The 12,198-nt window shown below is 51.0% G+C and overlaps 1 protein-coding gene across 1 annotated transcript; it reads right to left on the minus strand.

Annotated features, from left to right (window-relative positions):
• Window positions 1–411: 411 nt before the first annotated feature.
• LOC144279834 (serum amyloid P-component-like) lies at window positions 412–3,063 on the minus strand. Its single transcript, XM_077841518.1, has 2 exons — window positions 3,000–3,063; window positions 412–893 (listed from the first exon to the last, which is right to left on the minus strand). The coding sequence occupies exons 1-2, from the start codon at window positions 3,061–3,063 to the stop codon at window positions 412–414; spliced, it is 546 nt and encodes a 181-aa protein (XP_077697644.1).
• Between the last annotated feature and the right edge of the window lie 9,135 nt (window positions 3,064–12,198).

Consider the following 12,198-nt stretch of genomic DNA (forward strand, 5'->3'; position numbering starts at 1 on the left):
AATACACCACAGGCTGCAGGGGGGAAGGTCATCTCATTTATTGGGATACAGAAGCAGACCAGGCTTTAGACACAGGTAAATGCTCAAATGACACAAACACTAGGGATTGGTTGATTTCACACTGTTCCCATAGGATTCACAAGAGCAGAGGTTGGTGCTAGCTTTGCTCAGATGCCGCTGGAGTGTGTGCATCACTATTCGCTGTCATGCACCAATGGGGTTTGGAGCTGGATGGCCAGGCCCCTGTTCCCAAGGCAAGGCTGCATTTCAATAGGACCCTTATGCCAGCATGGGTTTAAGTACCACATAACCCTTTATTTGATACGGCAAACTGCCCTAGCCCACGATGGAGTGGGGCAGCTGCAAATCATCGCTGGCAGCCTGCATTGCAACAGTCGGGGTGGCACAATCCTACATGTACACATCAGCAATTTCCCCTACAAATGACAGCTTGGCATCAAATCCACCCCCAAAGGAGTCCTGATCCTGCGCCCAGATGAGCACACCCTGGTTGTTGATAGCGTAGCCTTTCTTCAGCCCCTTCCTGGGTAAGGGACTCCCGTTCACCCAGAGCTCGGCTATACCTGTGGCGGATTCCCAGCTGGCATAAACATGCTCCCAGCCAGTGCTTGTGCCTTTGTTTTCTGGGACTTTGAAGGTCACCGGTTCCCCCCCAACATACAGGCTGAGCTCTCCGGGCTTGTCTTTGTAGAGGAGGATCTCGTTATCTCTGGCCCTGGTAGCGTAGGAGAACAGGCTGAAGGCCCGGGTCAGGTCAGTGAAATATCTCAGACACATGGTGAAGGTCTGCAGAGTACCATTGTTGTTCATGTTCAGGATAACATGGGCATCAGCAGACTCCTTTGGAAAAACAAACACCTGCCCACAGAGATCTGTGTGGAGAAGTGAGAGGAAAAGGCTGGATTCATTCTAATGTTTCCAAGGTGGCTAACTTGTCCAGCTTCAGGCCTCCTCCTGCTATTCTCGCCCCACCGTACACAGCTCTGTCAGGTAGGGTTGCCAACTTTTTAATTGCAGAAAACCAAACACCCTTGCCCTGCCCCTGCCTTGCCCCTTCTCCGAGGCCCCACCCCCACTCATTCCATCCACCCTCCCTCCATTGCTCACTCTTCCCCACCCTCACTCACTTGTTTAGGGACAGGGGGTTGCGGTGCAGGAGTGAGGGAGTGAGGAATCCAGCTGGGGGTGCAGGCTCTGGGGTGGGGCCCAGGATGAGGGGTTTGTTGTGCAGGAGGAGCGTGGGCCAAAGGGTTCAGAGTGTGAGAGTGGGCTCTGGGCAGAGGCAGGGGGTTGGGGTGTGGGAGGGGGTACAGGCTCTGGGCTGGGGGCTCGGGCTCCAGGGTGGGTCCAGAAATGAGGGGTTCAGGGTGCTGGAGGGGGTAAGGACTCCGGCTGGGGATGTAGGCTCTGGGGTGGAGCCAGGAATGAGGAGTTTGGGGTACAGGAGAGGGCTCACCAAAAAGCAAGGACTGGCCTGTCTCTCGAGATCTGTGAGAGTGATGGGTCGTCCTTCAGGATAGTTGTAGATCCTTGATGATGCCCTGGAGAGGTTTTAGCTGGGGGCTGAAGGTGATGGCTAGTGGTGTTCTGTTTTTTCTTTGTTGGGCCTGTCTTGTAGTAGGTAACTTCTGGGTACTCTTCTGGCCAGTCCTTGCTTATATATATATATAAAATCTCCCCACTATATTTCCACCGTATGCATCCGATGAAGTGAGCTGTAGCTCACGAAAGCTTATGCTTTATTACATTTGTTAGTCTGTAAGGTGCCACAAGTACTCCTTTTCTTTTTAAAGATGCAGTTAGACATCTAGTGGGATTTACAAAGCATCTAAGCTTCTAGGAGCTTTTGAAAATCCCACTAGGTGCCTAAGTACCTTTGAAAATCTGTCCCTTAGTCTGTGTTTGGCTCAGTGCCCCATCTACACATTGGGGATAACAGCACTGCTCTACCTCACTGAGGGGCTGTGATGTGAGGTGCTCAGATACTACAGTGATGTGGCCACATAAGTATCACAGGTTGAGTGGGAACTTCTCTATACCATTGCTATCCCTTCCCTGGGTTTTGGCCCCTTCTTTTCTCCTATGCCCCTCAAATCTCCCTCTTTTCTGAATGTGAACTTGGCTCAGAGGGCTTGGCTGTATTTCTTCTGAGTCCCCTGAGTTCTCTCTTCAAATCCCCACCCCCCACTGGCACAGGGATTCCTGTTTTTTACAGGTTCATCTAATGACTTCCAGATCCTTAATTTAATTACCAGCCTTTTCTTATCTTAATCACCCTGCGTCTGTTTGTAAACAAAACACTGACTCCCTGCCCCAGGGACACAAGCTGGGAGAAGCACCTCTCTGCATTCCATTCCAAGGCTGTGCCGTTCAAAGAGCTCTACCTGGGAGCATCCTTCCTGTATGAAACTTGGGGGGAGAGGGGAGGGCTCTTGCCCCCCCGCCCTACCTAATTGGCGCCCTTGGCAGCTGTGGTTGGTTCTTCTGCCCCAGGAGGTGGGCAAGTGGGGCAGGCAGCCAATCAGAGGGCTCAGATTTGCTAGAGGGCTGTAGCATCTCACATAATGGGCCAACGGCTCCAGCCCAACCAATCCCGTTACAGTGAGAACATGGCGGGAGCTGGCGGTGCTGCACATGGGAGCCAGACTCAGTGACGCAGACGCTGTCGGGGTTTGGGGCTCCCCAGTCAGAGGCGTTTGGACAGTGCTCCCCCATGTCCCTGCTGAACGCTGCCCCAGTGATGCTCTCTGCCATGCCCAGGGTGGGGCACTGCTGCCCAACCAGGAACAGCTTGTGCACTGCTTCCTGCAGCATAACACACCGGGGCTCGGGACAGGGCTGCCGGGGCATTTCTGACAGGACCCTGCACCCTCAGTACTGAGAGGAAGGCTGTTCAGTTTCCCCCTGGAGCCCACGCTCTGCTGTGTCATTCTGTGCCCAGCCAGGGCTTGGCCCCCGGCACTGCCGCCTGCCCCTACCTGACTGGGCGACGGCTCCTGAGAGGCCAGCGAGGACGAAGAGCCAAAGCTGCAGCTTCTCCATGTTCTTCACCTGCGACCCAGAGGGGAGAGTCAGAGGGGCAGGAAGGTGGGAGGCTGGGGCTGCTCTGCCCTGAAACCTGCCCCCTAATTAATCCGTGAGTGGAGGTGAGAGTGGAAACGTGTTCAACCAAGCCCGTCCCAGGGGCGGATTCTGGAATTCCCCTTTGGCTCCGGATCTCATCCTGTCACCACCCTGCAGTTGTTATTAACCCTTCCTATCCTCTGCACCCAACACTGCCCCTTTAAACAAGGTCAGCTCCCAGACTGCTGCGCTGGGCATCACAACATGGGGAATAGATGGCCAGCCCTCTGTGGAAAAAGAGGTGGTTAGGGACTATTTAGAAAAGCTGGATGTGCACAAGTCCATGGGGCCGGACGAGTTGCATCCGAGAGTGCTAAAGGAATTGGCGGCTGTGATTGCAGAGCCATTGGCCATTATCTTTGAAAACTCATGACGAACGGGGGAAGTCCCAGATGACTGGAAAAAGGCTAACGTAGTGCCCATCTTTAAAAAAGGGAAGAAGGAGGATCCTGGGAACTACAGGCCAGTCAGCCTCACCTCAGTCCCTGGAAAAATCATGGAGCAGGTCCTCAAAGAATCAATCCTGAAGCACTTACATGAGAGGAAAGTGATCAGAAACAGTCAGCATGGATTCACCAAGGGAAGGTCATGCCTGACTAATCTAATCGCCTTCTATGAAGAGATTACTAGTTCTGTGGATGAAGGGAAAGCAGTGGATGTATTGTTTCTTGACTTTAGCAAAGCTTTTGACATGGTCTCCCACAGTATTCTTGTCAGCAAGTTAAAGAAGTATGGGCTGGATGAATGCATTATAAGGGGGTAGAAAGTTGGCTAGATTGTTGGGCTCAACGGGTAGTGATCAATGGCTCCATGTCTAGTTGGGAGCCGGTGTCAAGTGGAGTGCCCCAGGGGTCGGTCCTGGGGCCAGTTTTGTTCAATATCTTCATAAATGATCTGGAGGATGGTGTGGATTGCACCCTCAGCAAATTTGTGGATGATACTAAACTGGGAGGAGTGGTAGATACGCTGGAGGGCAGGGATAGGATACAGAGGGACCTGGACAAATTGGAGGATTGGGCCAAAAGAAATCTGATGAGGTTCAATAAGGATAAGTGCAGGGTCCTGCACTTAGGACGGAAGAACCCAATGCACAGCTACAGACTAGGGACCGAATGGCTAGGCAGCAGTTCTGCGGAAAAGGACCTAGGGGTGACAGTGGACGAGAAGCTGGATATGAGTAAGCAGTGTGCCCTTGTTGCCAAGAAGGTCAATGGCATTTTGGGATGTATAAGTAGGGGCATAGCGAGCAGATCGAGGGACGTGATCGTCCCCCTCTATTCGACATTGGTGAGGCCTCATCTGGAGTACTGTGTCCAGTTTTGGGCCCCACACTACAAGAAGGATGTGGATAAATTGGAGAGAGTCCAGCGAAGGGCAACAAAAATGATTAGGGGTCTGGAACACATGACTTATGAGGAGAGGCTGAGGGAGCTGGGATTGTTTAGTCTGCAGAAGAGAAGAATGAGGGGGGATTTGATAGCTGCTTTCAACTACCTGAGAGGTGGTTCCAGAGAGGATGGTTCTAGACTATTCTCAGTGGTAGAAGAGGACAGGACAAGGAGTAATGGTCTCAAGCTGCAGTGGGGGAGGTTTAGGTTGGATATTAGGAAAAACTTTTTCACTAGGAGGGTGGTGAAACACTGGAATGCGTTACCTAGGGAGGTGGTAGAATCTCCTTCCTTAGAAGTTTTTAAGGTCAGGCTTGACAAAGCCCTTGCTGGGATGATTTAATTGGGGATTGGTCCTGCTTTGAGCAGGGGGTTGGACTAGATGACCTCCTGAGGTCCCTTCCAACCCTGATATTCTATGATTCTATGATTCTATGATTTTATGGAGACACTTCCCCTGCATACAGTGTCTCCTGACTGTATCCCACTCTGCAACCAGCACTTTCCCATCTAGCGAGTCACCTGTTGGCAACTGACACATTTCCATTGGGAGCTTTGCTTTCTCTGCTAAACAATCTGATTGTTAATATATGGCCTGAGCCAAAGCCCATTGCGGCCCATGGGAGACCCTGAGCTGGGTCTCAAGGGCTCTGGTCTGGGCCCTTAATGCAAAATGTCTAAATCTTAGGAACGTTGTTGTAGCAGGATATAAGAGAGACTGGGGCAGGGGGCTGAGGCAATGTCTTTTACTGTACCAAGCTCTGTTGGTGAGAGAGACCCGCTTTGGAGCTTGCAGGGAGCTCTGCTTCAGCTCTGGGGACGGCACTCCCGAGTGTCACAGCTAAACACAACCTGGAACAGATTGTTTAGCATAAGAAGTTAATGGGTTGTAAAAGACCATTCAAGGTGAAGAGGGCAGTTAATTCCTCTGCAGTTGTAGCACAAAGGGGAATTAGTGGGTTACAGATTGTTGGAAATAGCCATAAATCCAGTGTCTTTATGAAGTCCGTGATTTTTGGTGTCTAGCAAAGTTATGAATTTAAGCTCTCAGACTGGTCTGTTGAGGGCCCTGGGCAGGTTTCCTTTGTGGACCAAGTCTGAGAGGTTAGATATAGAGTGATGATTTTGTGAAAAGTGTTCACCCCAGGGTGCTGTGGTGTTTGTCATTTATCAGTTTTCCTGTGTGAGTTTTCGAGTTTTTGTTGTGCTTGTTGGGTTTCTCTCACATAGTTGATATCGGGGCATTTAGTGCACTTGATGAGATGTACAACATGTTGTGATGGGCATGTATAGGACCCTGGGATCTTGAAAGGTGTGTTGTGGGAGATGTTGATGATTGTAGCAGTGGAGATATGTCTTCAGGTTTTGCATCTGTTGTTCTGGCAGGGGCTGGTGCCACTTTGAGTTAGTGTGTCCTGGACTGTGGGGAGCTTGCTCCTGATGATGAGCTTGGCAAGGTTGTGGGGTTGTTTGAAGGCCAGAAGGGGGTGGGGGTGGGAAAATTTTCTTTCAGGATGTGATCCCCATAGAGCAGTGGTCATCAACCGGTCGATCGCAATCGACTGGTCGATCATGGAGCCTCTTCCAGTTGATCGCAATCTCTGGTGACTAAAAGTCCTGCAGCATGGCAGGGTCAGGCAGGCTGCGTGCCTGCCCTGGCCCCACACTGCTCCCGGAGGCAACTGGCTGTTGGCATGTCTCTGAGGCCCCTTAGGGGGAGAATTAGGCAGCTCTGTGCGCTGCCCCCGCCTTCAGCACCATCCCCGCAGCTGCTATGGCCGGGAACCAGTCAATAGGAACTGTGGGGGCGGCGCTTGTGGGCATGGGCAGCTCACAGAGACCCCCTGCCCTCCCTCACTCTCAGGGGCCTCAGAGACATGCCAGCAGCCAGCTGCTTCTGGGAGTAGCGTGGGGCCAGGGCAGGCACAGAGCCTGCCTGAGCCCCACTGCACCACCATCTGGGAGCTGCCTGTGGTAAGCACTTCCTTGCCGGAGCCTGCACCTCGCACACCCTCCCGCACCCCAGCACTGCCCCAGCCTGGAGCCCCCTCCTGCACTAAACCCCCTCCCAGAGCTCACACCCCTCACCCCAACCTGCACCCCAACACTGCCCCAGCCTGGTGCCCCCTCCTGTACCCAACCCCCATGCCAGAGCCCACACCCCTCACCTCTCCCACACCCCAGCATTCTGCCCCAGTCTGGAGCCCCCTCCTGCATCCAAAACCCCTCCCAGAGCCTGCACCCCTCACTCTTGCACTGCAATTCGCTGCCCCAGGCTCAGCCAGGAGCCCCCTCCCACACTCCGAACCACTCGGCCCAGCCCAGAGTCTGCACCCCCTCGCGCACCCCAAATCCCTGCCCCAGCCTGGTGAAAGTGAGTGAGGGTGTGGGAGAGCGAGCCATGGAGGGAGGGGGGAATGGAGTGAGTGGGGCGTAGCCTCAGGGAAGGGACGGAGCCTCAGGGAAAGAGCAGGGTAGATCCTGGGTTGATCTTAAATTCAAAAAGTGATCATGTGAGTAAAAAGGTTGGAGACCACTGCCATAGAGTACGGGTTGTAACTGTTTAATGATACCCCATATGGGTTCCAGGGTGGGGTGGTAGATGACAACTTCGGGCGCAGTTGGAGGGAATTTTTTTTTCCATATTGAAGGATGTTCTCTTGGGGTACTGGGACAGCCCATTCCATGATGCAAGCTACTTCTCTGGTGGAGTGTCTTTGTTTGGTGAAGGCGGTTTTGAGTGTGCTAAGGTGTGTATCCTGGACTTTCTCCTCGGAGCATGTTCTGTGGTATCTGAGAGCCTGGTTGTAGATAACAGATTCCTTGGTGTGTCTGGGTTGGTTATTGCAGCTATTAGGGTAGGCGTGGTGATCCGTGGGTTTCTTGTACATAACTTCCTGGAGGATTCCTTTGTTGAAGCTGCTCATAGTGTCCAGGAAGTTGATGCTGGTGTGGGAGTATCCTACGACTGCAGAGGGGTTAACTCCCCCGCATCACCTTGAATGGTCTCTTACAACATGCTAACTCCTCATGGTAAACAATTTCTGAGAACCTTTCCCAGCCCTGACACAGAGCCCTGTGTAAACATATCTCTTTCATTAACAGAAGTTGGTCCAATCAAAGATATTACCACACCCACCTTGTCTCTAGTTCTTAACAACACTAGGATTTGTGCCAGTCAACACAGCACTTCAAATGACCTTTGTGCAAACAATCTTCTTGTTCCATGGAATTGTACAGCTATTGTCCCATATCTGCCAACACCTTTGGCCACCTGGTGAGGAACATTCCCTGTTCAGGCTCTTAGAAATACTTCCTCTGTTTTCCTGTAACCTAACTGAGCGTCAGGAGACTTTACTTCTTGTGCAGACTGTCACGGAGTCCCTGGGCGATGCTCTGGAACTACTCCCTACGAAGCCAGTCAGGACTCTGGTGAAGTCTCCTCTCTGTGAGCAGACTGTCTTCAGGGCAAAAAGCTCACACAGTTTCCACTTTCCTGGGTCTGACCGTGGAGCATTCAGCATCCTCTGCCCCTCTGTGCGCTTCCCACAGCGAATCTGCCCAGGCGGGGTCCTGGGGAAGCCAGAGGGTCCTGCCCCCCAACTTCGCAATCAGACGTGACTCTCAGCCAGCCAGTAAAACAGAGGTTTATGAGATGACAGGAACACAGTCTAAACCAGAGCTTGTAGGTACAGAGAACAGGACCCCTCAGCTGGGTCCATTTTGGGGGGCAGTGAGCCAGACAACCACATCTGCACTTCACTCCATGTCCCCAGCAACCCCAAACTGACTCACCCTCCAGCCCCTCCTCCTCCGGGCTTTGTCCCTTTCCTGGACCAGGAGGTCACCTGATTCCTTTGTTCTCCAACCCTTTAGCTCTCACCTTGCAGGGGGGAAGGGCCCAGGCCATCAGTTGCCAGGAGACAGAGTGTCAGCCATTTATGTACACTGGCCCTTTGCTCTGCAACAGTTACATCCCCTTGTCCCACCACCTAGAGACTTAAGAAATGCACAGGGGAAACTGAGGCACACCTACAGTATTCAGAGGAAACATTAAGAACAGTCCCACTTCGTCACACAATCACAGGGTTCCGGCTGTGCTAGCCAGTGGTTGAACAGGTTGGATGGCATTTCAGATGGTGCTGGGACAGAAGGGATCCAGGTGGGGAGCTCTGGGTCGGCAATGCACAGCATCCTGCATGTGCAAAGTGAACACTGTGGCCTTGTCTACACTACACAGCTTTGTTAGCAAAAGGCAGCTTTTGTCGCCAAAACAGTGGAGGTGAACACACTACAGTGTCCTCTGGCCACAAAACTCTCCTGTTTTGCTGACAAAATAAAACCACCATGACGAGCGGCAGAGAGCTTTTTGCAGCAAAGTGTCAGTGTAGACACCGTACTTGGTTTTGTCACTGTAAATGGTCTTCAGGAGGTGTCCCACAAGCCCATACTGACAGCTCTGCATCAGCAGTTTGAACTTCGCCACCCTGCACTCAGGTACACAGGCATCCAGCCCTCCCCCTTTAGTCTCTAAGGTGCCACAAGTCCTCCTTTTCTTTTTGCGAATACAGACTAACACAGCTGCTACTCTGAAACCTTTAAATGCTTGGGAATTTTAGAAATTCTACTTCCTGTTGGCTCAGCATGGAGAGCTCACATCTTCCCAGCTGACCATGGCGGCTCCACACAGCAAACACTTTCCTGCTGGATCTGCTCAGTGTATGCAGAGAGGAGGCTGTCCAGTCCCAGCTGCACTCCAGCCGTAGGGACTGCAATACTACGAGCAGATTTTCTCATGGCTTGTGTGATTAGGGCTACGAATGGGATATGGAGCCATGCTGAGCGAAGATAAAGGAGGTGTAGCAGGCACACCAGAAGGCAAAGGGGGCACCATAGACCTGCTGCTTCTATAAGGAGCTGGACGCCATCCTTGGCAGCAACCCCACCTCCACCGTCAATAGGTGGATACTTCGGTGGGGCTGAAGGCAGCGGATAGTGGACCTAGCTCCAAGGATGAAGTCATGGATGAGGAGGTCGAGTTTCAGGATGATGTGGAGCACACGGCAGGGTCGTCTGGTGGGATGGCGAGTGAAGACCTCTTTTCCACTCCAGAGAGATATAGTCCATCTCTGGTGCACATGATGCAGGAGAGGAGAGCCCTGGTAAATGGTCTTTTTGATTTGATGCTGCTTGGTTATATGAAGTAGAGCTATGTTTTGATCTGCATATTGTAGAAATGGGTGAAGGGATAGAAATGTACAAGACTAGCTGTGTTTGAGTGTGCTCCACATTCCCCCGTGCAGCTAAGCAGTGTGGTGGAACAGGGTGTCGATGCACACCGAGATTTCACAGGAATCCTCCAGAGAGATCTCCAGGAAACTTTCCTGGAGGTACTCGCCAATCCTCTGCTGAAGGTTCCTTGGCTGAGCTGCTTTGTTCCTTCCCCTATTGTAGGAAACTTTCCTGCGCCACTCGGCAATCACTTGTGCAGGGACCAAAGCGGCACACAAACAAGCAGCATAGGGACCAGGTCTGAAGCCGCATGCATGCAGGAGATGTACCCTTGTATCCTTGCTTACCCTCAGGAGTGAGATATCAGCTTCAATGACCCCCGCCTGTGAAAAATGGTGGCAGAATTTACAATATTGTCCATAGTCGCCTTCACTGATCCCCTGAAAACAACACCTAAACCCTTGCCCCATCTTGAATGCCCGCTCCCCACCCAGGCCTAACTCACCATATTTAGGGTGTTCGCCGAGACTTGTGCTTGACAAAGTGATTGGTATGTTACAAGAGGTGTATTTTTTACTGTAATGATTGAATGCTGTGTGTGAACTGTTTCAGAGTAACAGCCGTGTTAGTCTGTATTCACAAAAAGAAAAGGAGTACTTGTGGCACCTTAGAGACTAACCAATTTATGCTCAAATAAATTGGTTAGTCTCTAAGGTGCCACAAGTACTCCTTTTCTTTGTGTGTGAACTAACAATCATGCTTCTGTGTATTCTTTCTTGTGCTTCTGCATATGTGACCTTCAGGGGAACCCCATACATGCCAGCGGTGTGCCTTTGCCAGATAAGGATGTGACCAAGGCATGGCAAGGAGTTCTGAGAGGTGCTCCATGTTCTGAGAGGTGCTCCAATCCTCAGAGGCCAAAGAAAGAGAATGTAGGAAATGGAGAGAAAAGTAAAGGCAGGACAGAAAGCAGAATGAGAAGTGCATTCTAAAGGACCAGGAGCTGATGATAAAAGTGATGGAGGAGCAAACAGAGATGTTGAAGTTTCAAATCACGCTACAGTCAGAACAGACGCATGCTCGCCCCTCTCCCCTGCAGCCCGTACAGCACTGTTTTCCCCAAAGTCCTCCCACACATTCCCGGCAACTTCCTGGCACGTCTTGGTACCCCATTCCCTCCACCCCTTTGGACAGCTTCCTCAAAGCGAGACTGAAGCAGAGAAAGGCTATTTTGTGCTGTGCCTCCGACGACCTGGTAGGGGCCATCTCAGCAATAGCTCTCAGCCCTTTAAAAGGAAACATCCCCCTGAAGCACTGTGAAGTGAGTGTACAAAAGAGAATGGTGTTTATTAAAAAATGGAGTGATAAGTTGTCTCTCACAAGGCAAAAGCTTTATTGGTCCTTTGTCAAGCTTTGCTCTCCCCCTACTGTCAGGGCTTTTACATACCTGATAATGGAACATGCTTTAAAAAATGTATCTGGTTCTGTGCCATCAGCTAGAACAATTGAGAAGAGCCTCTAGCAGCACAGAAAATATCAGACCATAACCACTCTGAGAGGAAAGACAATCTACAAAGATCGGGTTTATCCGACTAGGAAAAGGCTAGCTGTTTCCACAAGGTCCTGCAAAGATACCTGGTAAGTGCCAAGCAAGGGGAAGTGCAAAGGGCTAAAATAAGTCTCTTTCTCTGAACAAGAGCAAAATCAGCCTCCTGAAGCTGATGGGAGTTCATCGGACTGTGTCTCTCAGGAGGGATTGGAGGGGATAATTACCTGCTGGACGAAGAACACTGAAATGCTGTTAAATAAACTGAGTCAGCATAAAGAAATTTCCTCTTGGGATGATAAAGGAACCTCTGTATATTGGGGTGTGGTGATTGTGGGGGTTTAACATACAGTACTCAGTTTAGTCAGGTGATACTAATGCGCATTCTCTCGCTAACAAGAGACAGCCTAAAGGGTGGGATGTTTTTATTAAAACCATTGGTAGAGCTGAATATGCTTACCTCTGTCATGGGGCATGGTGCCATCAGAGTTTTCAGAATGTCTAAAAACAAGCCTAGAGCCAGCCAGAGGGCAGATAAGAATGGAGGCTGAAAGCGGCGTCTCCCCTTTTAGAACTGGGCTTCCCAAAAACCAGAGGCTATGAGAAGGCCTGATTGGTTAACTGTGTAAAACAAATACTTGAACAGAAACCAATGGGTGTGTTTTTTGTTTTTAAAGGGTTTGGGGTACATCTTTAAACTCACAACAAGAAAGACAGGTCTGGATATGTTAAAACATGTCGGGGGCATGTCCAGTGCTTAATTGCTGCATCAGTTATGAATGTAAAAAAAATTGCTTGAGCCCTGGCACCTCTTTCATTACAAATTAAACAATGGGCATGTCTGACCCCCTCCCTCCGCCGCCTTTTTACAAACTGCACCCCCATGTG

The sequence above is a fragment of the Eretmochelys imbricata genome, chromosome 24 (genome assembly GCF_965152235.1).
Source record: "Eretmochelys imbricata isolate rEreImb1 chromosome 24, rEreImb1.hap1, whole genome shotgun sequence".
NCBI classification, from domain to species: Eukaryota; Metazoa; Chordata; order Testudines; family Cheloniidae; genus Eretmochelys; species Eretmochelys imbricata.